Source organism: Colletotrichum paranaense, assembly GCF_030867605.1.
Source record: "Colletotrichum paranaense strain IMI 384185 chromosome Unknown Scaffold_2.1, whole genome shotgun sequence".
Classification (NCBI taxonomy): domain Eukaryota; kingdom Fungi; phylum Ascomycota; class Sordariomycetes; order Glomerellales; family Glomerellaceae; genus Colletotrichum; species Colletotrichum paranaense.
Window position 1 is genome coordinate 404,115 of NW_026848960.1, and position 26,882 is coordinate 430,996.

Sequence of the window (26,882 nt, forward strand, 5' to 3'; positions counted from 1 at the left end):
ATATAGCACGGAACGGGAATCGCGTAGGAGGTCAGGACTCAGCAGGAAATGATCATTGCCGGCGGGATACCTACGCTACCTCTTTGTCGAACAGTCGACCCCAAGGCCAGCATCGGTAGGATCACAGACGGCGCATTGTGCAGCGGGCGCGCTTTTCCCAAGCAGTGAAGGTTCTCCCAGACTCCCACGGTGGGCTCGCTCGGGCTGGGCGTCAGTGTTACGGACTGGGGGCCATTGCTCGCTGATTCAGGGCCACGTTGTGATGAATCGCACACAAACATTCGCCGGTATCTGGCACGGTGCCAAGGTGTGTGTGTGCCTGTCGTGAATTCGGTCCCATTCTGTGGGAGTGCCGCAACCACCCAATTTGGTGGATTGAAACGAGGGCCGGATCTCCAATATCGTTACCTCCGGACGGTGATCTTTCCACACAGTAGTGAAGAGAAGCGCGGGGCTAATGGTCTTCATGACCGTGGTCGAGGAGCGCTGTGGTAGCAAGGGCAAGGCGAAAGGCAAACTTGGAAGGGATTTCCGTGCTTATTCCCAGCAGACTTTGCCTTGGAATTGACGCTGGGCGGCATGTCTGACAGGCCGTTGGAACACACGGCCCCAGATCTGCAAGAGGAGTCTTATTCTTACCTTAGCTTAAATCTCGACGATGCAGATGCAGATGCAGATACCGAGAGAGATGCCTACACTACGGATGGATATTAGCAGAACCACCCCGATCAACACATAGATGCGCCCAATAGCTCGTCGTAGAGTACAGACCCAAGTGCCTGTGCTCTGTACTCCGTATTCCGTACGGATATGTACGTACGAAACCACGTTGTACAATACTGGAGCTTCTCCCCTTCTCGTCATCGCTTCTCGGGTTCCGTGGATTGATACGAACTATCCCGACTCTGTAACACCCTAGTAGCGAACTGGATGTGTTCGTTTCCATTTGTCCTTAGGCTAGCCTGTCGCGCCTCTTGATTCAAAGTTCATCTCAGCAACAAAAAACCTGGCCGCCAGGGATCATTCGATGGCGAGATTGAGTGCGGGTGAATGTGGGGGCGAACGGAGACTGAAAAATGGCAGGGTGCGTAGCCTGTAGGTGCGGAGGCTGCTACTCTGTACTACGTAAGTGTATCTGTAGCTTGGAAGAAGTAACCGTAAACGAAGACATGCCGCATGCCCTTGGAAATAAGATTCAACAAAGCAAGCCAAAATCATGGGGTTGGAGAAGATGTTGTAGAAACCGCGTGGGAGGTTGAATGGAATGCGACGCTGCCACGGAAGACTTTTCTTGTGCAAACTGCGTTTCCCGGTAATAGCACCCTGCCTTTGTTTCTGTTTCTCGCCCTTTTTGCGCCAGAAATACTCCCAGGGGCTGGGGAGTCTGGCTTGTCTGGGTGTGCGCCCCGGTCGTTTCCCGTTTGATCTGTTCTAGACCTCTGACCAGCAAGCGGCAGGCCACCAGCGCCAGTGCCAGTGCCGCATCTGTCTCTCCCAGAGGCCCAGTCGATACGTCTCGCACAGAGTATCGGTACGATGAAGGAGCATTGAAGAGCGAGGTGTGATCCTGGTCTCTTGACTGTTGGGTATCATAGGGTGACACACAATCTGCACAGTTGGGAGAGATGTTTCTCGGCGTGACATCAAGCCGCAGCAGAGTCGTTCGTGGAAGCGTCCGAGTGTCCTGGAACAGCTGGCCACAGTCCTCGATATCGATCATGGTGTGTGGCCCATGTGCAGTTGGTGGTTGTGTGTAGCCACCCGATGCCTTATTTCAAACGAGGCGTGTCACGTTGATGCCCGAGTTGACCATGTCGTCAGGAAAAGTTTCGTTGAGGCGGCAGGGACAAGAACAATGTGCTGCATGAGGCAAGTTAGTCAGTCCTACGTACAAAAGTATTAGTCGAGGAGAGGGAGGGGATATGTTAAGAGTTCTGTCAGACTGTCATATGCGCTTTGGTCAAGTCCTCCCGCCCGTCCGCATCTGCAGCACTGTGCAACGTGCGAGATCTGGGGGGAGGAGGAGGAAGAAGGGGAGGAAGAGAAGTCAAGCTACCGCGAGCCGCGATGCGTCCATGTGCCTTGCATTTTTGGCATTTGTGGTGCGCTACGAAACAAAGCTACCTTATGGAGGTATCCGTACCTTACCTAAGTCTCTACCTACCTACCTTACTGCGTTCACAGTAAGGTGCTCATGGTGGAAGTGCGGCGTGTAGCGTGCGGCGTGCCTGCCTTCACTTGGAGAAGCATTTTGGCGTGGGTGAGGTACCTTATGGAGTACGCAGTACCAAAACTAAGGCAAGGTATCAAATCCACGCCCCCTCCTTCTCGCCTCCCGTTACACTTTTACACACCCCGCCCTTTTCCTTTCCCTTTTTTTTATTTTATTTTTCCTTCCATCTTTTCCTTTTCCCTCCTGCCAGTGCTCAATGTCCCAGGTTCCAGCCAGTCGCGTGCCTCTCCTTTCGCGTGCCCTTCACCAAACAGCCGCTCTCCCCCATACCCAACCATAAACTCGAGTGTTGATATCCCCTCTCATTGGTTATTCATGTTGACATCTATCCGACAAGCACAAGCCTCTGCAATGGAAGTCTGCTAAAGCCAGCAGTCTGTGCGCCAAGCTTCGACCCCCAAAAGAGACCCTCAAAGTGTAAAGCAGCTGGTTCACTGACCTTACCTGACCTAAGGCAAGGTGCTAAGCATTTAGCATAGATATCCGTAGTACGGGAGAGCTTCTGCTCACCTCGGTCTGGATTCTGCAGACGGATATCTGACTGTATGGAGTACCTTAGTCTTCCATTCTGCACATGTGAGGCCCAGAGAGTGCCTGCAGCGTGCCCTGCCGTGCCTGCTTATCTTTACCACGACCGGAGCCAGAAATGGAAAGAAGCAGTTCCACCACGGTTCCACCCCGCCGCCCCCTTTTTTGGCTTCCTTCCCGCCCAACTGACTGAGATCTGGTCCTCCATTCTCGTCGCCATCTGTGGTCATTGGTTAGCACGTTACCAGCTAGGTTCGGAGTACTGGGTTGAAGACCGGAGTCACTGGTAACTGGTCGAGGGAGGACAACACCTTAGCACCTTACGGATACTGTTCCTCTCTCCCACTGGCTGAGGTTGTTTCCCCCCTGGTCCCCAAATAACATCAGAGGGCGTGCGGCTCCGACTCTAGACTTCCCCCAAGGGGGGCGTGAAGCCAGCGAATGACAACAGTGACCACCTAGGTACTCCGTACCCCGTATCCTCGTACGTAGTATGTACTCCGTAGACCTCGAAATAATCCTCATCCCTTCTCCCCAATTGCCCATCCACCACCACCTCCCAAAAGAAGCTCCGGTTGGCAAGATGTCAGTTTCATCGTAGCACAACCTGACAACATCTCCACTCTTCTTTTCCGTTCCTGTCGGGTTCAACGTTCCTGCCTTTACAGTCTTCTGTTCCTCTTCCATTCTGCTTCCAAGGAAACACCCATCCTAGCGACGAGAGACACAGCCTGGAGGAAAAGGGAAAGGGCAACCGCGTACCCGACCAGCCAGCCCTTGCCTGCCTTCTTTTTTTTCATGTCTCCTTCCTTTTGCCGACGCCTCCAGCAAGTTGTAACCAACCCCGACTTACCGTACCTCTGCCATCGTCGCCATTTCTACACCGCAGGCTCCCAAGGTACCTACAGTACTCAACTACGTCCAACTACTTTACCAGTCCGAATTGCAGTCATTCGAAGAAACCCAACTTTGCCTCACCCACGCCTGCAGGATCTGTACTCGTATCCTAGCCTCTAGGTACGGATACCCCCGTCTGTCTGGCCTGCTAGCTGTGCGAGGTGTGCCAGGCCCAACTCCTGTTGACCGCGCTTGGGAGGCTCGGCTCCATCTTCGGTCGCTCGTCCCCGACTGGCGACTTCCTTCCAAATCGCACAAGTCCGCCTCCACCTCCTTCTTCCTCTACCGCACACCTACCCAACCTTGGCCTACCTTACCCGCAAAAAAACATCATTGCTCCCACCGATTTCGTCGCGACTTACTTCAACGAATGCTCGACTCTTCATGATGATCTCGCGCGTCTTGCAGCTCAGCCTGTCCTGTTCCAAAAGTCCATTGGCTTAAACTCCCGGCTTCCGTCTCCAATTGTTTGAGGGTCCCGACCAACCCACGGCCGACCATCCAACATTCAAAGGGGACCCTGAAACGCTGCAGTCGACCCAAACCTTCGAGTCTGCGACAACAATAGAAAACCGTCACTCTTCGCCCTCTCCCAGCCTTCTTTTGTCGATCGTCGGCAGTTCACCATGGTTGAACGAATGGAACGGCCAGACAGGCCATCGGGGCCGCCGATGCCTCGCGGCTTGCCCGAGAATCCCGCCCAAGGTCGACGACAACTCCAGAAAGATGCAGCACTCGGCAACATCCCTCCCCCGCCTCCCCTCCCGCCGATGCCCAAGGATCTCCGAAATCTTTCCACCGGCGCGAGCCTCTCGGCTTCCTCGCCCATGACCTCAGCCCAAGTCATCGCCCTCGCCCGCGATGCAATGCAGAGTGCCCTTCACGAGAACGAGTCGCAGGCCGCCGAAGCGAGTGCCGTGAGCAACGAACTGAAACCCGGCGTCACCATCGACTTGAGCCGCAAGGGCATTCAGAAACTCCCAGACGAGGTTGTTGATATTATCAAGAATGAGTTGGAGCGGTTCGTACACCTCGCATGCCTTCTTGTCTTTCTGGGCTCCTTTTCTAACGCGTTTCTGTAGTCTCGCCCTATCGCACAACCAGGTCAATTCATTCCCAGCTCGATTCTCTGAATGTACATCTCTACGATACCTCAATGTGCGGAACAACCAGATCAGGGAGTTTCCGCTGCCGGTCAGTATTTCTCTATTGGCAAATACATCATTGGGACTCTGGCAGATTCTGACCAATACCACTAGCTCTGCGATCTGAGATCACTCGAGATTCTTGATCTGAGCAAAAACAAGCTTCGTGCTCTTCCCCCTGACATTGTCAAGCTTGCATCTTTGAAGGTTTTCTCCGTCCAGAAGAACCGGATTGAAGAGCTGCCCGTTGCTTTGTCCGACATGGTTTCGTTGCAGGTACTCAAATTCGATGGCAACCCAATCACATTTCCGCCTCGCGAGGTCCTGCAGGTGCAAGCAAGCAGCCCGCCAAACGAGGGCTACCTGAAAGAAAGCGAAGTCACCGAGGTGGCTGTTACTGCACACATCAAGCGCTTTCTAAGACAACATGCCATGAACGGTCGTGCAGAGTCAGACACAGCCGGTGAAGAATCCAGCGAAGGCGTGGAAACCCCACGTATGCCACCGATCAAGCGAGTTGTGAGCGGTCGGTTTCCTATCAAGGTCAATGGTACCGATGTGCCTGATCTTCGATCCCCGAACCTGATTCGGCCTCCACCTATTCCGAATCGGTCGCATTACCGAGGGTTGTCTCAGCAAAACACAGCTGTCCGCCGTCCTGGTGTTATGCCGTTGACCATAGGAAATGTCAACGAGCGACTCCGAAGCAACTCAGAGACGTTGTTGCAGGCAACTCGCGGAGAACGCCCCGAATCTCGAGCAAGACGCATGGGCGTGGTATCTCAGAAGGCTACTCAGCTCGGCACCTTGGACGAGACCCAGGCCAACAACCGCTTCAGTCACTACAGAGGCCTGAGCCATGGTAGTGCCATGCAGCCGCCTCCCCCCAGCATGTCGGTCAAGAGCCCCAACAGCCCTGCAGAACCTTTTCTCCAGCGTCCAATTTACGTCAGAAGACTCTCTGTTCTCCCTGAACGCAGACGCGAGTCCAAGTTCTACGACCCTATTCTCGAGGCCGCCAAGGGCATCCTGTATGCCGTGTTTCAGATTCATCCCATGATCCAGATGCTCATGAGCTTGACGAGCGATGGCTCCTCCAAAAGATCTAGTCTCGAGATTGTTTTCTATAACACGAATTCGCATGTGGAGGAGCTGGAGCAGGAGATTCAGAAGCACGACCCCATGGTGGTGGGAGACGAGATGGCGGGCCGCGACAATGAGAACGTCCACCGGGCTTGCCAGACTCTGGTTGGGGCCTATACACATGTCTGCACCCTCCTCGCCGGCAATATCGACTCATTTGTCGATAACGGAGATCCGCGCTACATCCGCACTCTACTGATGCTCATCTATAATAGCATCATGGAGATCAGATGTACTCTTGCCGCGCTGACACCAGAGGCTGGCTTGACCAAGCCCCCTACGCGGGCCATGAACATCAGCGACACGATCAAACCCCATTCGCGCGACAACTCCATAACGCCTACCGCAGACCGGCTTGGATGGGCCCAGCGACCACGGCCCGGCCCTATTATGCACAACCCGAGCAACCTCAGAGTTGCGACAGACGTGCCCCTTCCATACCTGAACGGTATCAGCGGTATGAATGGCATGAACGGTATGAATGGAAACGTAGCAAGCCGTACAGCAATGCTCACTTCCGCAACGCCACGGTCAGGAGAATCGTTTGCGTCGGCCTCATCCGGGGGGCGTGGCATATCCGATTTCACCGAGGACGACAGACACTTTGAGAGAATTTTCCTCGCCCTGCGGGAATCGTCAGAGGTTGTCTCGCGCACTTTACCCGCTTTCCAGAGCCACATGTCGGTCCTCGCGAAGAGGGCAATGGGACGTCGCGCACCCGAACACGAAATGAAGTGGTGGAAGGCTCTTATTAGCAGATGCAGCACGGCACTGCAGCAGACGGAGATGCTGCAGAGCCGCCTGTCACTAATCAAACTCAAAGAGCCTGGTCTAATGAACCAACCTGCCTTCAGAAATTTGATCAGCAACTTTATGGACTCGTGGTATGAATTTGGAGATCACATTCGCAAGGCGATCAGTGAAGTCAGTCTTCCACTTCCACCCGATACCAGGAACCGACTACGTCCTATTCAACATGCCATGAAGCAAGCAACGGATACCATTGTTCAGTCGCCTTGGGGCTACTTGTTACGACAGTCTTCGAACTCCAACATGTTCAGCCCGAACAGTGGCCCAGGCTTGGCACCCATGCAGTTGCCAATGACCCCTCAGAGCGCAGCTTTGGGCCCTGCTGTCCAGGCGACAGTTCCTTCCACTCCGCAGAGTGCATCCTTTGCCTCGGCCTTCAATGGCGGCGTTTTTGAGCGCGCGGACGCTCTCATATCTATGGGTGGCCTCTCAATGTCTCGCAACGGTACGATGACCAACAGCTCGGCCGCTAGTTTCACCATGTCTTCCATGTCATCGCTCTCGTCCGATGGCGGTGCCATGACACCATCATCAGTCATTAGCCCTAACGGCTTCGGCCCTGGCCCGGTGCCACTGCGACTCAACGGTAGCAAAGTTGCCTTCTAGTCGAAGCGCAGAGCCACTACACCTTGGATTCGCCGCACATTTTGGGGCAAAAAGTACGGATCGCAATCAAAGTAGATCCATCTTGTTTTTTTGTTTATACGGTGGTCTGGATGACCAACAACCGCACCGCATTTTGTCTCATTCCTTCATTCGCGCATAGCATTGGCGTCACGGTCGGACTCATTCACGGATGGTAGCCATACACTCATTTGAAAAAAAAAACACGTCTCGGACCACTACGCAGGTCAAGGGGCGCATGTAATGTTATAGTAACGAAGCAAAGTGGATGCCATCTCCCTGCATACAGAATATGGGGAGCGCGGGCACCAGAGAAAAGGCCGCTACGAGTTCATGTGCCACGGTTACACATCAACTATGGCTGTCAGCTGTATAGTAGATCTGGCCTATTAGCCAATAGGCAAACATAACGAGCAAAAGGTTCACCCTGAGATTTACTTTGAGAAAACATGTGATTTAGGCAGCTTGTGGCCCTTTACCGTATGTCTTTTGGCTCAAGCTAAGCATTTTGGACGGAACACGCCTCTGTCTCTGTTATACGACTATACCTACCGGACAGCTCGGGATCCTATCCGCTCTCGTATTAATGAACCAGTAAGGGTAAGCATATTTAAAAGAACGGTATCCTAAATAACTTAGTTTCTAGAATAATACCCGGCTGTGCCTTAATAATGTACATGCGCTAAGTTTACGCTGACGACGTCTTTGGCAGGCTGATGAAACTCTCTGAGGCTTTCGAAGGGTCGCCGTACTGTTGTGATGTATAGTTCTGACGGAGGTTGCGGGCTTTCGTGTACTTTGGCTGACTTTAGAGTCTGAAGACGCGGGGGTTCCATCGGACTTACATGACAATGTAAGCGGGTAGTATATTCACCCCTCTCTCCAAATACGGCACATAGTGGCCGATGACGTCACCACGTGATGCCCACTACAGGCACTTATCTAAACCGTATCGGCATAGTGCTATGATAAGGTTCAACTACAAACCTTAAGGTAGGTATTGATCGTGATTCCTTCTGATCATGGTCGTGAAAGCAAACCCAATTGTGTGGTAATCGGGTATAAGAAGCAGGCTTCCTACCCTTCGAACAAGCTTGGTTCTTGGTTTCCTAGGTCTCTCGCCTTCATCTCAAAAGTTTACCAAAGATTCCAGTTGCCCCCACAAGCTCAACAAAGTCCCACCACCCACAATGTCAAACGCGTCAGATCGCGCTCCTATACGGGATCGGGCCGAGGCGGATGCCTGGTTTCCATCGCCTTTCTCTTTGACCAAGTACACATCGCCCAAGACCGATTTTGATGGGGCCGACTATCCCAACGCCTATAACGGTGGCAAGTGGAAAGTACTCCTCATTGCAACTCAAGAACGATATCTTAAGATGGCCGGTGGCGAGTTCTTCTCGACAGGAAACCATCCCGTAGAGATGCTTCTGCCCATGATCCACCTTGACGCCGCTGGTTTCGATATCGATATTGCGACGATCTCGGGAGACCCAGTCAAATTTGAGATGTGGGCTTTCCCGGAAGAGGATGTTGCGGTGAAGGAGATCTTTGACAAGTATAAGGAAAAGATCCGTAGTCCACTCAACCTCCACGACGTGTGGGGTGAAGGGTTCACCAAGGATACTCCTTATCTCGCTGTCTTTATTCCCGGTGGACACGGGGTCCTGAACGGCATTCCCTTTTCCGAGACTGTCGGCAAAGTTCTACGATGGGCTCACAACAGTCAGAGATTCTTCATAACTCTGTGTCACGGTCCAGCAAGTATGCTTGCTGCCGATGTTGGTAAGCCAGAGGGAAGTGAGTTCATATACAACGGCTACGCAGTAGATGTGTTTCCGGACTCTTTGGATCAGGGCGCCAATGTTGATATTGGATATATCCCTGGCAAGATGGAATGGTTCGTGGGCGAGCGTCTTCGCAATCTCGGTGTCACGGTCCTCAACAAGGATATTTCTGGTGCTACTCACCGAGATCGTCTTCTTCTTACTGGAGATTCGCCATTAGCGTCAAACAATCTCGGGAAGCTTGCTGCAAAGACATTGCTTGAGGAGGTTGAAAGGCTCTCGTGACGAAGTCGATGTAGCTTAGCTGTTTGAGATTATGGCACAACCCATCATGGTTTTTTGTGGTGACTTAACTAGGTAAACCTCATATTTTCCTAAAGGAGAAAATACCTCTATTTCGCCGTCAAGAACCACCTGGATTTGGAAATAAGTCTGGGCTGTGAAATACGTCTGATTCTGGAAGTCATTTAATCAGAACTCTAAATTTGAGTGAGGATTAACTGCACTCAACCATGCCATATTCTGGCAGTTGTTGTTACAACCGTGATCTCTCCGCGTCATATATCTATTGCTCAATCACTCACAGTCGGAACGTATTCCACCATCATTCAATCTTGTACATTCACTAGTCTGATCCCAGTGAACAAAGCAAGGAGTGACCCAAGTGAAGCACGTCTAGTGCTCTCTTGGTCTCCTGTACTCCCGCGACCGACGCGTAGGTCAAGAGTCCTGAGCGTACGCAGCGGCCATGGCCGAGGCGTAGCATTGCCATCGATCGTTCTTCTGGGAGTCGGCGTAGGCACATGTCCCTCGGATCACGAGACAGGGAAAATGGTTCATCAGGCCGGCTGCTTCCTTCTCAAACCAGATGCAATCCTCGCCGACGCCGGCAACAACAGGCCTACACCTCTCTATGAAGACGACACCTCAGGCTCCTTCTTGCTTCTTCTCCTCGACCTTGACAAACAAGTCCCGCTGCGTGTCGAGGTAATCAAAGGCCGTCAGGGGCACCCCCAGATGGCGGAGGATGCAGTAGGCGGAGCCGAGGTGGAAGTGGAAGTTTGGGCAGGCGTACTGGACCACGTACGAGTAGCCCGTGAAGCGGAAGGTGCCCATGGATTTCGTCTCCATGAGGATCTCGTCGTCTTCGCGGCCGGCGGGCATGGAGGTTTCCGGGTCTAGGGCGGCAAGGATGGCGACGGTGGCGTCGACGCGGGATTGAAGTTGGGGGAAGGTGGTTTCGTCGTCGGGGAAGTAGGTGTCTGGGGCTCGAGCTACGCGGGTGGCGAGGAATTTTGCGGTGTTGGAGATTGATTGGACTTGGTAGTCGAGGCTGCATTTGGGGGTTGTTTTGGTTAGCTGGAGATTTTTGGGACATATGTTTGTCGACATTGGGATTTAGAATAGAGATGTGTTAGAGGAAAAGGGGGTGTTGGGTGAGAGAGACAGGGGCTGGGGAGTGTTGAAGCTCACCTTCGCATATCCTCGATGAGTCTAAACTTGATCATCTCTTCTTGGTTGAGGCCTTTGGCGATGCAGTGCTGTTCAGCTTTTGTGAGGATGACTTTGAGATTGCCCAGATATTTGAGCATCATGGGGATGGAGGCATTGTAAAGCGAGACCATGTTGGCGGTATTGATTCGAAAGACTATGAGCTTCACAGTTCTCGATCAGGTATGGGAACGAAAAAGAAGGAAGGCTGATGAAGATAGAAGATAGAAGACAGGAGGTATGTGAGTAGAGAAAAGGAGTCCTTTTTATTCCACATCAGGTCCTAACCCGAGAAAGCTGTCTATCTGAATGGCGAGTGCCCGTTGGGTTGACATTTCGACGTTAACGTGATAGTAGTCCAGCTGCTAGTCTTGCCAATTTCAGGTACGCCTCATACCAAAGACCCGTTTGTAATCCGGCTACCGGCATCATGTCTTTCAAGTGGAACAGAAAGACGAATTGGGAATCTATGATTCTCAAGCGCTGACGTGAGACTACAATCAATATATGGGCTTGTTTGAAGTCAAAGTTCATCCTATACCGCGCGCGAGACTCGATGTGATCAACAGATTAGGCTCTATAGGGGAACACTCTAGCTGTCGAGTCTCAAAGAATAGCCTGGATAGGACGTCGTGTAGTTCATACTTGATCCTCCGGGACCGACCGGCCCCACTACCCCGCCATCTCATGCGGGGAGCTATCAGCCGATCCCGTTCCCTCCTCTGATTCGCCGTCACCACGACTTACCTGATCGAGGCACCGCCGGTGATTCCTCTAGTGTATCCCTACTGTACCTTAGGTAGGTAGATCGCGCAAAAGTCTGGGAGATCCAAGGCTACGTGGCTACGCAGAAGCGCAGATTACCTTACCTTTCTCCCCCGCCACCCGCATATTCTTCCACACTTGCCTAGCTCACGATCCTTTCGAGAGCTCTCTTCGTATCCACACCACGGAACCGGAAGCCTACAAGGTACACGCAAGAGCCCATTTCCTATATTCTCATTCAGAAGTAGGCAGTCCTATCTGCGCGTGGGTGTTTTACACGCGCGTGTACCATATACCGTACACCAGAAGGACTCAACAACTCACCGCCGTCATGTTCGCCTCGCTATCGTCATCCTGGTCGGGGAGGAACGCGCAGCCGCCGCCTCCCCCGGCCCCGTCTTCATCAACGACCTCGACATCGCAACACCCCAGCATATCCAGCGCCTCCCGCGCAGAGCACTCGCAGTCCTCCAACACCTCCGTCTCCGGCCCCGCGGCCCCTCACAACGTGCTCATCGGCGCCGCCCAACAACACCAACTACAACAGCAACATGCACCACCACCGGCCCCCGCCTCTTCTACCTCGGCGGCGGCCGCATCAGCATCCTCACCGCCCCAACAACCCCTCCACCAGACCCTCCCCTCCCCAGACCAACAACATCACATCTCCGAGGCGCGCGCCGCCGTCGTCGCCTCCATCGGCAACATGCTCGACGGCGAGCTGCAGACCCGCGCGCGGATGCTGCACACCAACGCGGCGGCGCTTGACAAGCAGGAGCGCGACGTCGTGCGCGCGACGGAGGCGCTGCGGAAAGAGAACGACAAGCTGGCAAAGTTCTCGGGGGACGCAGCACGCAGGGTGAAAGAGCTGGGGAACGTGCAGAACTGGGCCGAGGTGCTGGAGCGGGATTTCTTGGTGCTCGAGGAGACGTTACGGCTCGTGAGGGAGGGGAGTTGCGGGAGCGGGTGTGAGAGTTGTGGGAGTGAGGGGAGTTGGAGTGGGAGTGGGAGCTGGAGCGGGAGTGAGGTCGGGGATGGGGAGGGGGATGTGAGGATGGGAGAGGACGGGCATGGTGGTGATGTGAGTAAGGAGGGTGATGGTAAGGGGAAGATGAGGAAGCAGCAGCAGCAGCATGAAGGGCTTGTTGATATGGAGATTGATGGGGGGCATGAGGATTGTTCGGAGAGTCAGAGTTTGACCGAGGCGGAGTCGAGCACTGGGACGGATGGCCGCGCAAAGGGGTCTGAAACGACATCGATTTCGACACTGTGATTTGCTTTTGGCGGTGGTGGACAGACACGATACCTTTCTTCTTTACGACTGAACGACGATGATGACCTATTCACGAAACGGACTGAAATATGAACAACAAAGTTTGATGATTTGGAAACTTTTACCCTCCTCTTTTGACGCCTTTCCGTACTAAATATCTCTGGGTTCTTTTTAATACATATCAAACGTCACCATTCGCCATGATATCATCTCGTGAAAGGAGTCGGCAGCTTGTGGTACAGCCAGCGCGACCAAGCTATACCATTGGATGCAGACTATCCCACAATCTAGAAGATGCCGGGCAGCAGGACAAACTTCTTCTTCTTGTATGTCTCGGGGAACTCTTTGCGGTACGCGCGCTCCTTGCCCTTGGCCCACTGGGCCATCTGGGCAGCGCCGATGATGATGAAGACGGCAACAGCCCAGCTGCGGCTGGTGATGATGACGCCGATCCACGAGAGAATCTCAAACATGTAGTTGGGGCAGGTGACAAGGGAGAAGCCGTAGCCGCGTGGGATCTGGCGCTCGGTGCCGCCGCGGGAGCGCAGGCTGGCAAGGTTGAGGTGGACAATGGCGTTGGAGGCCTCGCCGAAAAGAAAGATGATTGTGCCGATCACGTCGATGGCGTCGTTGCGGGCGAGGGCGGTGGGCGAGGTTGGCGAGTAGACGTGCCAAGCGCTGAGGAGGCCGGCAAAGGCCCAGTAGAAGAATGAGTTCTTGAAGATGTTGCGGAGGGGCATGGTGTTGGCGGAGAACTTGTGCACGAAGAGGGTCTCGTATTCGCGCTTGAGGAAGTGGCCGAGGAACATGGCGAGGGTGAGGAGCTGGGTCGGCGAGAGGGCTTTCTTAGCGCCGGGGCCCGAGTAGATGTAGGGCCGCAGGCCGACGACGGCGATGTGGATGAGGATGGGTCCGAGGTACTCGATCACGAAGACGGTGCTCCATGCCAATTGGGGTCCTGCGCAGAGAAAGGAGTCAGTTCCGATGTCTCGTCTATGTTCTTTTCAAACGGCTCTGTCTGGGACTGGGCGTTGGACAGCAGCGTACCGAGATCCTTGACCAACACCTGGCCGGCAGAGATAACAGCCTCCTCGCTGCTAATCTGTGCCTTGCGGTTCTTCAGAGTCTTCTGGGTCGAGGGGTCGAAGAGACCGACGCGGTTGAAGTCGCTGAACCCTGCCTGGCGAGCAATGAGGTGCTTGACATCTTCGACGGTGGCATCGGCAGGGACTTCGATAGACTCGGGAAGCTTCTTGATCGGTTGCTTCGGTGCTGTGGAAACACGTGTAAGTAATTTTCTCAGGGCATTCAACACGGAGTGTATCTTGCGAGGAATCACTTACAGCGGTTGCTCAGCTTGAGCGTGATCTTGGCTGCCATGGCTTCTGATTGTCCTGAGTAAGACGAGGGGTCGTCGCTGGGAATTTTGAAATGCACTGTTTGTGTCTGCCCGGGAAGCTTGGGATAGGAAGGGCTTCAACGGTGCTGGATTTCGGAGCAGTTGTTGAGAAGCTACTGCACGGCCGCTCGATGTGCCTCGGGATGGGTGGGGTTCTGATGCATTGGCATATTTTGAGTTTGTACCTTGTAGGTGCATAATGCTTCTCTATGCATGGAGGCCGGGCGCATCACTTTAAACGGCACAAATAACTAACATCATTCAGTCCTGGCCGCCCGTGACGACACCTCGTCTATGAATTGGCGCAAATGGCTTTGCTATAGAAATTTTAGCCAGTAGTTCACAGAATTCTACTATACTTCTAACATCTTGAGAAGACGCCTTAAGGTTTCCAAGACCTTTGGTTCTCGTATCAAAGCCGCCTGGACACAGTCCCTTCGGGGTTCTCGAAATGGCACCTCAACTAACAGTGAATTTGAGGACCTTGCTTGCCCCCCTATAGGGCTTGGGGCTGGAGATCTTCGGCATCGGGATCTGTTCATGCTGACTCTGGGGCCTCTGGTGTTTCCCTTAATCATGCCACTTTTGATCTTGAGACGGTTCGTTGTGCGACCACGGACTTTGAAGATGCGGCCTTCGAGACCAGGTGGACTGTTCAGGACAACCTTGACCTCGGTCTTGATTTGCCCTAGGATATTGGGGGCCAAGTATTCAAAACAGTCCCCTTTCACTCAGAAATCCACCGCACTGATGACCCAGCCGAGTGTAACTCATGCTGCACCGCAGTGTTTGGAGTTGCTGTTGGCTTTGTCTTTGCTTGTCTCCTCATGGTCTTTTTTTCTCGCAACTTCATCTTCTGCCGAGAAATTTCTGCCGAGTGCTCCCACGAAACAATTATTCGAGAGCCTTTGTATCTGGTCGCAACAAGAAGAGATGGTCCTCGAGAGGTCGAGAGGTCCTGAGTTTCCAGTGAATCTTTACAGGTCATGCCCTGTTTATTGTGATCGCATTTTGTAGTATCAAAACGACTGTTCAAAGTTGGTTCAAGAAGAACAGCCTTTGGCTGACCGCCTGGTAGATACAGAGAGGGTGCGTGAGAAGGTGCCTGCCTTCCGTTAGTCAAGGTGCACCCACACCATGCCTCCCACCTCCCACCTCCCACCTCCCACTACTCCAGTCCACGAATCTTCCCTTCCTTTGCCCTGCCTCCGGCTCCAACCCTTTGATTTCTACCTCTCCTTCTAACTCTTCACCGTCGAGTATCCCCCCAGTTCTAGTGGTTCGAGTGATCCACCTCTCCCCAAGAGAGTGAGCACTCAATCACTTTCACCATCCATTCCCGCATTTACACAACATCGCCGATTAACATCACATCGCCTACGAGTACGATTAAAAGAATTTAATTCTCTGAGCGTGAGCAAAACACTTTTTCCATTCGTTATTCCACATACCGACAATAGCTGTTCAGCAGCATAGCAGCATCGCTCTCGCCCAACTGCCGACAAGCAGACTTTATTCTCAGAGCCCTTCAAAGCGTCCAAAATGACTAGTCTGGGTGCCACTCCGGAGTTTATTCCGGGACGTCCTTTCCACCTTGGACTGGCAAAATGCTCCACGAACGCCAACAGGACCATCATGCCCTCCAACCGAGAGACACTTTCCTTGCGGCGACAACGCAGCCGGAAAGTCCAGCCCAAGGTCATAAACATCCCGTCTTCCCCTACAGCTTCATCCAGCACAAGCCAACACTCAACAGAGACATCGAGTTCTGCTTTTGACGGCGTCGAAAATTGCAAAGACCACATCCATTCATCAAAGAACGACATACCCCCCGGCACGCCCACAGCTCCAGCAGCAGACCGAAGACGCCAGATACAGCTGCATCATATCCCAGTCTATCACAGTCGCGTCTTTCACACTCGACCCCCTCCGAACGCACCAACGGGGCCTGCAGCCGATAGGAGACAACTAACGAAGCTTGCCCCAGTGCCTCTTCAAGTGCCCCCTCAAGCCGTACCCAGTCATTGCCAGTCTAAGGTCTGGCGGAGCCCCAAAACGGAGTTGACGGACGCGTTCACAAGAGTGCAGCTCGAAATGCAACGCCTTGACTTCAGCAAGTCGCCTGCTGCCCCTGCCACATTCGAGGAGTACTTGGAAGTTGTACTAGCCGAGAAAGACCGCAAGATACGACTAAACGCCGCCATGTTACAGGTCATCAGGTTGAAGACAGAACAACAGAAGAAGGCGCGACAGGAAGGCGGCGGCTCAGGCCATACTTCCAACAGAGAACCAGCCTCGATTCAAGATCCGACCTCCGATGCAAAGCCGAATCTAGCCACTGCCAATCCATTGTATGGAGCTGATCCTTGCTGGAACATTCAGTACACCAAGACGACGGACAGGGCACAAGATCGATATGCTGAATGGCCGATGCTTTCGGTGTATAAGGACGCGAGTCGCAGGGCTTTGAACAACAAATGTCTGCCTCCTCCAAGACAGCGCAACGTTCAGGACCGAACACACATGGCACTTGGAGATGCGGCGTGGGAAGAGCGAGCACCGGTTCACCAAGAACATGTTATCGGCTTGGACGACAGAAGGGGCATCTTCTCACTTGGGAACGATGCTTCGGCCGAGACTGATCCAAATCAACACATAGACCCGAAGAGCCTCAACGACTGGACTCGAGAAATCATTGACGAAATTATCCTTGAGATAGAGGGCGACGAGACAACGATCACGGACGAAGACAAAGCTTAGGCAGCGTTGAACAAGAGAAGAAAGAGATGCTGTCGAAGTCAATCGATATAAGGGGCAGAAAGAGGAGGTGGAATGAAGACATTTTATATGTCTCTATTGCATTGGAACAGAGTTTGCAGTTGGTAAAAGCCAGTGCTGACTATGGATTGAATACGCCGAATTGGCTTTCGACGAGGTCATTATTGGTGGCCAGAACACCTGGAAGGAAACAAAGACGTACGATGCATGGAGAATATCGACCTTCATTGCCGGTTTTGGGCTGCCAAAGACTAGCGGGAATTCTTTTGAGTAGCTAGGGCTGTCGAACCAAGTCTAACTTGGATTCCGTATTGCGCAAAGGACAGAGATACGAGGAGGTTATTCAGAGAGCAAGTAGCCTCAAGGGTAGCATAGGCTTAGCGCAATTATACAATTTCTCAAGCAACTCCCATCCACCATGAGAGGTGTGCGTCAGCTCTTTTCTTTATGCACTTCTGCAGCAAACCGATGTTCCATGGTGCTTTGTGAGGTTTGTATGTTAACAGTAGTAAAATGGCCTCGGAGTGTCCATGACATTGAAAGAGCTTGCAGCATGCGCTTGGATGACAAGTTTCGTTGTTAATTGTAAGAAAAGTGTGGTCCGAATGCTGTAATACGATGAACCTACCTTATGCAACGATTGAGATGGAATGTCTGGGTTGAGGTAGCAATATCTAGGTTGTTTGTGACTAACGTCGCATGCCCCTCTTTGAGTGAGTCGGAAGAACCTTGAAGAAGAAGAAGCTCGTTCCTGGCAGGAGCAACAGCCAGGGCCACCTTCCAAGGTAAGGTACCTACCACCTACCTACCTTGAGGTACCTAAGGGGATAAATGTACCTCTTTAGCTCAGGAGCTTCTTCCACCGAGGTTCAGCCGTGGGGTGCAGGGCAGGAACGAGCAAAGGTGGAGGGCTCCAACCCAATGCGGTGAGAAGTGGGGATTTCAGCCTCTCGCTTTCTGCTTGCTGTCCTCCCACCTCTCGCCATCAAACCTTTCCTCCACACAAATACCTTACCTGCTTCGCCCTCCCTCCTCCTCTTCTCTCAACGACCCCAACCACCTTCAATACCATCTTCCTTCCTCTTGCGCGTCCTCTTCCCGGCATTGTATTTACTTTTCTCCAGGAGCGCATTGGTTCGCGGCTTGACTTTTGTTTCCTTTCCATTCTCCCAAAGACGCGAATTCAAAGCTTGGTTGCGTCTTTTACGCAACCCTCATAACCGAGATGTCAGAATTCTTAGGGTACGAAGACCTGAGGACCCTCCCAATCTCAAGCGCAATTTCGCTCGACATCCTTGCTGACCACATACACGGATATATAGATCTCGCATCTCCCTCATCTCCAAGAGCGACATTCGGTAAGGACTTGGAGGACTCTGCACTGCTCCCCAGTCCCCTTGCTCATCGCCTCTAGATATGTCGGCGTTCTTCACGAGATCAACTCAGACGAGTCTACCGTCTCGCTCGAGAATGTTCGCTCCTTCGGAACCGAGGGTCGAAGGAACAGACCCGAAGAAGAGATAGCACCCTCCGACCAGGTTTATGACTACATCATTTTCCGTGGCAGCGATGTCAAAGACTTGAGGATCGAAGACCACCCAGGCATCAAGGAGAACAAGCCTCCTGCCATGCCTGAGGACCCTGCCATTGTCAACGTAAGTATTACTTCCGCGTACCTACTCTCCCTAGACGCATTTTATGATGAAATATTGCGGATGTAAATCTTTATCGTCTTGTCGGAAAAGCGCAACTTACACGATGTCGAAATTTCCGTTGCCTTCCTTCTGAATCAAAGCGTCACTTCTTCTCAAATTGTTTGATACAATGTATCAAAACATGGCTAATTATGATGCGCATTACAGGCTCGTCCTCGTCCTGGCCAGGGACCCAACAACCAGCCGCCTCCCGCGCCTGGATTCGGTCAACCTCCTTTCCAGAACAACTTTTATCCCCCACCTGGCCCATGGGGTCCCGCCCCTGGTCCTGGCCGCGGTGGTCCCGTTCCTCCCGCTGGCATGGGCGGCATGCCCTATCCTCCTCCGCCAGGATGGTTCCCTCCCGGTCCCCCGGGCCAAGGCTTCCCTCCCGGCCCTGAACAGTGGAACAACTACAACAACTACCCTCCCGGCCCCCGTGGACCTGCGGGCCCTGGCGGACCTCACGGTCCTGGTGGTGTACCTGGTCAGGCTCCTGAGAACCGTGGCACTCCCGGTCCTCAAGATGGAAAGCCTGCACCGATTGGCGCTGCTGGTGACAAGCAGAAGCCCGCCACCCCGGCCGCCCAAGGTGCACCAAGCGAACCAAAGACGGCACCACCGCCTGGGTTTCAGGCACCCGCTCCTACGCCCCCTGTCGACTCGAAGCCCTCTGTGGCAGAGGTCAAGGCAACTGCTGCGTCTTTGAACGCAGCTGGCCCCACCAAGCCTGTCGAGCTTCCTGTGCCTACAGGACCGAAGAACATCGGCCGCGTTCAGCCCGTCATTCCTCTGGCTGGCTCTATGCCGAAGGCCTTCCCAGTGCCTGTGAACGATAGCAACGCTGCGCAATCTGCTCCTAAGGCTGCCGCGGCGCCGACCGCCGCTTCTGTCCGCGATGCGACTGAGGCAGCAAAGGCCGCCGTCGCTTTGGCTATGGCGAACATGAATGCTGGCAACGTTGCAGTTCCGGCCGCCCCCCAGGGCAATGGCAATGCGATGGACAACTTGACTAAGAAGGTCAATGAAATGAGGGTCAACGCCGCCCGAACAACTCAGCCAGGAGGCGGCCGGGGCCGTGGCCGCGGTGGCCGCCAAGGTTCGGCACAGGGTCAGGGCCAGGCTAAGGTCGACGTCCCAGATGCGGACTTTGACTTTGCTCAAGCCAATGCGAAGTTCAACAAGGACGACCTGGTGAAGGAAGCGATCGCTGGATCCCCTCTGAACGAGACTCCTACCAACGGACCTGCAGCCGAAGTGCCTGCTCCCGAGGTCGCGGGCACAAACCCGCCGATTGCCTACAACAAGACCCGATCATTCTTCGACAACATCTCGAGTGAGGCTAAAGATCGGGCAGACAACAACGGTCAGAAGCCCGGCGGCCGTGAATGGCGCGGCGAGGAACAACGCAAGAATATGGAGACCTTCGGTCAAGGCAGTGTCGACGGCGGATACAGAGGCTACCGGGGCAGAGGTCGTGGTCGCGGCCGTGGCTTTGGTGGCGGTCGTGGTGGAAGAGGCAGCTACCGTGGTCGTGGTGGCCAAGGTGCCCCGTCTCCGGCTGCGAACTAGACGCCTCTTGAACCAGGGCATCGCGAACCGCTCCGCATGCTGCTTGGAGCATTATGTCTCCGGACACTGCGATTTCGGATCGGGCGAAGGACTCACGAGTTTAATGGACGTAACTCGATTTTTGAATGGAGCATGCGTCCTTTCAAGACATGCCAATCATGCAACACTTTATACGATGTATTATCATTCCTCGATTCTCGATTTTTCTCGGATTCCCTTGGCGATGGAGCACTGGGCAGGCAAGTCCTCTGCATTGGTTTTGCCAGATGGGCAGGAATCATAGGACTGCTATTTTGACACGCATGGGATCGGAAGGAGTTTGGCAAGTGGTAGCCGTAAGCGATGGGAGCTGCGGTCTCACGAATGCGCGGTGACGACAAAAAGGGAATATCAGGCGTGGGGAGCTAGCATTGACTTCTCGTTTACTCGTTGGATCGGGGGACAAACCGGAACAACACGATATGATAGCAGAGACAGGTCTTCTACCTGGCATTCGAAAGGGAGCATGAGTGCCCTGATAGCCTGAATTCAAGCGATCAGAATTGGAGAAGGTACGAGAATAAGAGGATTTCTTTTGGTGGTAGAACCTAGAATCAGGCGACGTGGATAGACTCTGGGTCTTCCATCATCGAATGCAATCACGCCAACCACCAATTCTCAAGTGCACCTGTTCACCCATCCTATTGTGAGAATGTTGGCAGAATCTGAAGTGAAGGATGCGGACAAAGCCATGAAAGCTAGGTCATTACAACACCCGGCTTGAAAAAGTCTCACATCAATTGGATCGGACACCTCTCAAGTGTATTTGCCCTGCTGGTGCCGGAGATAGGTCGCTGGTGCGGATACTGGAGATAGGTTGTGAACTGATGTATAAAATTTGCCCCGCCACACCCCGCCAGACGTCATGCACATCAGTCAGACACGTTTTTGGCGTGACGCACTCTGCCTGTAAACCTCTAGTAGGCACACAAGACTTCTGCCACTGTCGGCAAACAATTCTGAAGAAAAAACCCCCACGACAACAATAATTACCCTCCATTACTTACCTCACCACTGAGAAGCTCGCGCCGATTGAATCATTGCGCAATGTCAAGCCGTCAGCTACGCAAGCTGCAAAAGCAGCGGGAGCTCGAACAGCTCCAAGAAGCCCAGGCCACCGCAGACGAGTCCAGCGAAGAGGAACCCGAGCCCGCGCCCATCAAGCCCCGACAGAGTTTGTTCGCAGCTCTCGGCGGTGATGACGATGATGAAGACGACGAGGAGAAGTCTGATGATGCGCAAGACGAGCCGGAGCCCGAGCCGGAGGTAGTGCCGCAGCCTGCGAAGAAGAAGAACAAGAAAAAGAAGAAGAAGAAGGCCAAGAAGGCTGCGACCCAGGACGAATCCCCTAAACCAACCGACGACAAGGAGGATGAGATTGATCGGGCTCTTCAGGAGCTCAATATAGCCCGCAATGCAAGCACCGATGCCTCGGACAACCTTGCCCAACGCAGCCGCGATATCGACGACCTGTTGCAGATCAACACTCAATACCTGAGAGCGATCCACGAGATGCGAGCTCTCTTCGGAAAGGAGGCCATCCAAGCTGCCCAAGATGAGGAGAGAGCCGAGCAGGAGGCGGCGCGCCGACAACGAGGCCCGACTCAGCAGGTCGATCTGGAGACGGCGCTTCGGGGGGACCCACGCAAGAAGCTGCCTGAGATATCGCTGCGACGTAATGTATTCATTCAAGGCAAGGATACGTGGCCTCGCGCTACTGCCGTGGGCCTGGTCATGAAGGAGATCAGGAAAGGCGCCGATGGTCTTACCGAGTTCGCCTTTGTCCACGAGAAGGCCTACGACAACGTTCAGATCATGTTCTTCAGCTGCGTTCAGCTTGGCGACCCCATGCAGATGGTGAATCTATTGATACGGTATCCCTATCACATCTCGACTTTGCTCCAAGTAAGCAAGGTTGCCATTCAGGACCAGAATCAGTCACTAGCTGCAGACCTCTGCGAGCGAGCACTCTTCACATTCGGTCGATCCACGACATCCGCTTTTAGACAGAAATTGGAGCAGGGCAAGGCTCGACTGGACTTCCGCCGCCCCGAGAACCGCGAACTCTGGCTGGCAGGATATACGTATCTCAAGAGCCTCATCCGCAAGGGCACGTATAGGACGGCTCTAGAGTGGGCCAAGCTTCTCTTCAGTCTCAACCCGAATGATCCTTATGGTATGAAGTATTTCATTCATACTCTGGCAATACGAGCACGTCAAGCGCAGTGGCTCATTGAGTTTCTCAACACTGGCGAATTTGTGGCGGACGAGACGGATGATACCTACATCAAGCAGACAATGGTTCTCGCCAAGCTTCAGGTGGGCGATGCGGAGGGAGCAAAAATGGCTGCAGTGGCCGGCATGGAGCGGTTGCCGTGGCTATACTGTGCCCTATTCCAAGCGCTGAACCTGGAAGCGCCGCCTCCTCTGTGGGGAGTTCGACCTGACACGGACGAGCGCGAGTTCTGGACGAAGCTGTACGTTCACCAGGCCAAGGACATTTGGAACAATACGCAAGCAATCGATTTGCTCAAAGAGGCCGTCAAGCTTGCGAAGAAGCCGACAGAGACACTTCCCGAGGATACGCCGGCAACAACCCGTACAGCGAGATGGACATGGCTGGAAGATACTCCGGTCCTGTTGAGTGGCATCCCAAGGGCCATTCTCACCCAGGAGCCAAACTACGCCTTCGATCCGCTCCCACCTCTGGAGGATGAGAACATCTTTACGAGTGAGGGAGTCCGGATGCCGTGGCGACAAGACAATGGGCAGGGTGGAGGCATGCTCGCCCAAGAGCGAGCACTCCTCAACATGCTTCGCAGACAGCGTCAGCGAGCAGATGCCCGGGGCGCTGGAGCCGGCGCGGCCGCAGGAGCTGGTGCTATGGCAGGCATGATGGGCGCGTTCCCCGAAGACGACGATGACGCTGGCGATGGCGACTTTGGTGATGCATGGGAGGGAGCATTCTCTGAAGGTGAGGGCGATGATGACGATGATGGTTTTCTAGAGGGGGAAGGAGGGCAGCCTCCATCGGCTGGCGTGGTGCAGCGGCTTGCTGACTTGCTGGCCTCTATGATACCCGGCGGCTGGCCGGCTGAGCCAACCGTCGACCATGAGGCGGAAAGCACGGATGAGGAAATGCCGCCTCTGGTTGACGGCGATGAGGATGCTGGTGGTGATGAGGCAAGTCGACAGCCTGGGGCGAACTAAGGTAGCCCGCAGCGATCAACTGGGTGTGCCTATCTAGATAAAGGGTCTGTTGCCCTCGATGGTTTCCTAGAGATATAGAGCACCGATACCCATACAAGAGAATTGAACAAAGGATGTCCAACTCGTTTATTCTTACCATACTACTACGTATCAGCCCGATATCAACTTGCAGTCGTCTTCAACATGTACACGGACCCCTGTCCTAGCGCGAGCAGACTAACTTGCGGGTTCGACCGCACGCGACATCCATGAAAGGTCGGAACGAGAGAAGGGGGCGGAAGCAAGGACGATCTGCTAGGTGTGAAGAGTGAGAACGGAGACGTTCCCTGGATCCTGGGACATCTCACGTGTGAAGGGTCTATATCCGTAAGGTACTTATCCTTACCTCACTTTGTAATACATTTGTGCACCTGCATCACTGTCACTGTCGCTCTAAAATGAAATGCGCTCGCTCAGTACCTCGCGGCGGGAATTGGGGGGTCCCTCTCTGTTTCAGGGGGGTGATTCGGAGAGAGATTCAGAAAAGAGCATTTTGGAAGTTGCAAAGGGCTGAGGTGAGCAAGTTTCAGAAGCGAGACGGGGACTCTTTTCTCTGGGGTGTGGTCGGGTTCAATTTGGCGCTAGCGGTTACTGGGGGGGTTCGGATGTCAGTGAGCGTGCTGCGCGGCCTTCTCTTGCGCCATCGACGGGCGGTTTCTATGGGAATTAATAATGCGATTTGGCAGCACCAAGGAGGACAGATATATAATCGGTCCAGATGACCACCATCTCATCCGGTCTGCCGATGGCTTTTCTCTGATTTTTACTCTTGACTTAAAGATACCCCTTTCTCCAACAAGTTCCCGTAATACAAGCGAATCACCCGTAAACCACCCAGGATTATAAACGACTGGAGCTTTCCTTGCCCCTCCTTAATAGCTCTCTTGTACCCCGCCAAACGCCATACCGCAAACTCTCCCACCTGCAACCCACCGAATTTCCAATCTTTCGACGTCCTTCCAAACACCACCACCAAAAACCGACACAATGGCTGAGCACACCTACAAGTTCAACGTCAGCATGAGCTGCGGCGGCTGCTCCGGCGCCGTCGACCGCGTCCTGAAGAAGCTGGATGGTTAGTCCCCTCCCCACAGATTCCCTCCCCATTGCCGAAAGAACACGTGCTGACCAAAGCTTTGTCCGAATTACAGGCGTCAAGTCGTACGAAGTCTCCCTCGAGAGCCAGACCGCCACCGTCATCGCCGAGGAGAGCCTGCCCTACGAGAAGGTCCTCCAGACCATCTCCAAGACTGGCAAGAAGGTCAACTCTGGCAGCGCCGACGGCGTGGAGCAGAGCGTCGAGGTCACCGCATAAACAGCCTTTTTCTCGATCTGAGTAGCGAACGGGACATTCTTTGGGCAAGGAGTTTTATACGGAACGTTTTGACCGCTGCGACAAAAAATGCAGTACGGCAATACGTTTTTGCTGCCGAGGACTTTTTTTGCTTTTGCGCACTTGCGAAACTCATTATCGAAAATAGATATACTAAGGTCGCTTCGACTCTTCATACTCGTCTATGTCTACCAGGTACCTATGTGCTTTCCGCCATCGAAGTTCGAGTGGCTCGAAAGTTGCATGGCCCAGTCACTGTATTGTTGGTTGACTGCGACTATGTGTGCATAGCTTCCACGGCCGGATGCTAATGGCTGGATGAGTATCCTTTAAGGGGTTTCTTCTGGCCTCATTTTGCGCTTTTTGTTGTGAAGCCACATCCGATCCGACAATGTCTTTGAACTATAGATCATCACCCCTCGTGGCTCCATATTATATTTCGCAGCGCATCTCCGGTCAACTTCGAACCTCTGCAGCTGAGTAGGATCAAGCCTAGCGAGGGGTGTCTGTAAGTTGATCCAGGCTTCTTGTCGCCAACTCACACGAAGGTACTCACACGGCGGTACCACCTACGTACTATTCTGGCATCGCTACCCACAAAGCAGGCATCTTAGATTCCTGACACATTCAACTGCTGGAGCTCTTTGGACTTTGTTCGCAACCAAGGCGTCGGAACTGGGCGAATCAGGGCAATGTCTGTTTTCTCCCAGATTGTAGTTCACGAAGTCGATGTTACCATATCAGCCTAGAATCAGGATCCCTATCGGCGTATTCCATCACCTTTTCTCCAAATGATGGTGGTAATGCCGATAGCAGTGGAGACGAAAAAACCCGCCCTCATCTAGGTGACATTGATATAAGGCCTTGCCTGCTCCGAGCTGCTCTCTGAAGATTTCGCATAACTGCAGCAGCACGCATAATGCGTCATGAAGAAGCTGATCGGTTTGGGCTTTATTGACATGTCATCTTAACATGGAACGGCTGGAAGCTTTGTTGGACCGCAGATGGCTACCAAGACAACAAGAAGCTGCCCCTCCTATCTAGGAACTTCGTTATTGGCCCGGAATAGATATGCTCCTCTTGCCCTCAATGAAGTTTTGCCATGGATGGCAGGGTTGCTACCTACTTCGGTCTGCTATAAGCTTGCCGCCGTCTCATCAAGGGACACATTAGAAGGGCCTTTGGGGATCTCCCACCGCCGATCTTGGTGCCTTGCCCAATGGGAGCTTCTAGATCGAGCATGAGACGGGAGGACACGTGAAGTAAGGACCCTGAGAGAAAGGAGATGTGCAGCATGTTTGGGAAGCATATGTCTGGTATTTTACGTAGTGGCATGGTAGATCTGGAAGTGGCTGTCGACACCCGGAGCTCACTTCAGTCCCAAGGGTACCCACACCCGCCAACGCCACCCGGGGAGCCGGGGAGGAGTGCCTACCAACGTCATTTTTGCGCCGTGGGTGGTGGGGGGGCGATGGGAAAGGGCTGGGGGCCACGGGGGGGTAACCCACACAAAGCGCCGGCCGATGAGCGGCTGGATACGTTTTTGCGGTCTGGCCATGGGTATTTTCTTTGGCTTTGCGCGCCTGAGTTATGTCTAGGATGGTGGGAGGTGGGAGAGACAAGTGAAAAGGGAAAGCGTCACACAGACAGATGACCGTCCGGCCCTGCCAGATGACGACCGGACCCGAAAGTGGGTGGCGGTGCTTGTACCGTTCCCCGTTTTTTTTTTTTGGCTTCCACGGGGTCTTGCCAAACGAATTGTTTGGTGAGGTGCACGAAGTACTTCGTAGAGAGCACGTACCCTTACCCTTAGTTAGGTAGCTGCCTGAACCTCTCATAATACGTCTGCCTTTCCTTGCATCAAAAGATGAGACCGCTGGGTTGCAGTTCTCGACACTAATGCAATTCCGACCTTTTGCAAAACATACAGCTGCTGCCTTGAAGTCAAAACGGACACTTTTTACTTCATCCGACTACAACTCTACTTCAAACTCAACCGGCAACACTACTTGAGTGAGGAGAAGAACCAGCTTCCAGAACACATCTCATCGAACGCCATCTCATCTCCATACCTACCACCGAGGAAGAACCAAAACCGTCTTATATTCGCACACAACCAAAT

At 53.5% G+C, this 26,882-nt stretch overlaps 10 protein-coding genes across 10 annotated transcripts; 7 read left to right on the top strand and 3 right to left on the bottom strand.

The window, feature by feature from the left end:
- Positions 1 to 1,195: 1,195 nt before the first annotated feature.
- Positions 1,196 to 1,720, bottom strand: CPAR01_02000 (uncharacterized protein; the record flags this gene model as incomplete). Its single annotated transcript, XM_060486288.1, has 1 exon — positions 1,196 to 1,720. One exon carries the CDS (start codon positions 1,718 to 1,720, stop codon positions 1,196 to 1,198), a length of 525 nt encoding a protein of 174 aa, XP_060353616.1.
- A 2,564-nt stretch (positions 1,721 to 4,284) lies between these two features.
- Positions 4,285 to 7,362, top strand: CPAR01_02001 (RAM signaling pathway protein; the record flags this gene model as incomplete). The annotated part of the gene is made up of 3 exons (XM_060486289.1): positions 4,285 to 4,679; positions 4,741 to 4,852; positions 4,918 to 7,362. 3 exons carry the CDS (start codon positions 4,285 to 4,287, stop codon positions 7,360 to 7,362), a joined length of 2,952 nt encoding a protein of 983 aa, XP_060353617.1.
- A 1,208-nt stretch (positions 7,363 to 8,570) lies between these two features.
- CPAR01_02002 (chaperone hchA) lies at positions 8,571 to 9,452 on the top strand (the record flags this gene model as incomplete). Its single annotated transcript, XM_060486290.1, has 1 exon — positions 8,571 to 9,452. One exon carries the CDS (start codon positions 8,571 to 8,573, stop codon positions 9,450 to 9,452), a length of 882 nt encoding a protein of 293 aa, XP_060353618.1.
- Positions 9,453 to 10,094: 642 nt separating this feature from the next.
- CPAR01_02003 (uncharacterized protein) lies at positions 10,095 to 10,792 on the bottom strand (the record flags this gene model as incomplete). Its single annotated transcript, XM_060486291.1, has 2 exons — positions 10,095 to 10,500; positions 10,641 to 10,792. 2 exons carry the CDS (start codon positions 10,790 to 10,792, stop codon positions 10,095 to 10,097), a joined length of 558 nt encoding a protein of 185 aa, XP_060353619.1.
- A 962-nt stretch (positions 10,793 to 11,754) lies between these two features.
- CPAR01_02004 (uncharacterized protein) lies at positions 11,755 to 12,696 on the top strand (the record flags this gene model as incomplete). The annotated part of the gene is made up of 1 exon (XM_060486292.1): positions 11,755 to 12,696. One exon carries the CDS (start codon positions 11,755 to 11,757, stop codon positions 12,694 to 12,696), a length of 942 nt encoding a protein of 313 aa, XP_060353620.1.
- A 287-nt stretch (positions 12,697 to 12,983) lies between these two features.
- Positions 12,984 to 14,076, bottom strand: CPAR01_02005 (3-oxo-5-alpha-steroid 4-dehydrogenase; the record flags this gene model as incomplete). Its single annotated transcript, XM_060486293.1, has 3 exons — positions 12,984 to 13,654; positions 13,744 to 13,968; positions 14,040 to 14,076. 3 exons carry the CDS (start codon positions 14,074 to 14,076, stop codon positions 12,984 to 12,986), a joined length of 933 nt encoding a protein of 310 aa, XP_060353621.1.
- A 1,561-nt stretch (positions 14,077 to 15,637) lies between these two features.
- CPAR01_02006 (uncharacterized protein) lies at positions 15,638 to 16,855 on the top strand (the record flags this gene model as incomplete). The annotated part of the gene is made up of 1 exon (XM_060486294.1): positions 15,638 to 16,855. One exon carries the CDS (start codon positions 15,638 to 15,640, stop codon positions 16,853 to 16,855), a length of 1,218 nt encoding a protein of 405 aa, XP_060353622.1.
- A 1,243-nt stretch (positions 16,856 to 18,098) lies between these two features.
- CPAR01_02007 (uncharacterized protein) lies at positions 18,099 to 20,139 on the top strand (the record flags this gene model as incomplete). The annotated part of the gene is made up of 4 exons (XM_060486295.1): positions 18,099 to 18,115; positions 18,196 to 18,231; positions 18,288 to 18,528; positions 18,736 to 20,139. The coding sequence occupies 4 exons, from the start codon at positions 18,099 to 18,101 to the stop codon at positions 20,137 to 20,139; spliced, it is 1,698 nt and encodes a 565-aa protein (XP_060353623.1).
- Positions 20,140 to 21,225: 1,086 nt separating this feature from the next.
- Positions 21,226 to 23,388, top strand: CPAR01_02008 (uncharacterized protein; the record flags this gene model as incomplete). The annotated part of the gene is made up of 1 exon (XM_060486296.1): positions 21,226 to 23,388. The coding sequence occupies one exon, from the start codon at positions 21,226 to 21,228 to the stop codon at positions 23,386 to 23,388; it is 2,163 nt and encodes a 720-aa protein (XP_060353624.1).
- A 1,026-nt stretch (positions 23,389 to 24,414) lies between these two features.
- Positions 24,415 to 24,742, top strand: CPAR01_02009 (heavy-metal-associated domain-containing protein; the record flags this gene model as incomplete). Its single annotated transcript, XM_060486297.1, has 2 exons — positions 24,415 to 24,502; positions 24,579 to 24,742. 2 exons carry the CDS (start codon positions 24,415 to 24,417, stop codon positions 24,740 to 24,742), a joined length of 252 nt encoding a protein of 83 aa, XP_060353625.1.
- Positions 24,743 to 26,882: the final 2,140 nt, after the last annotated feature.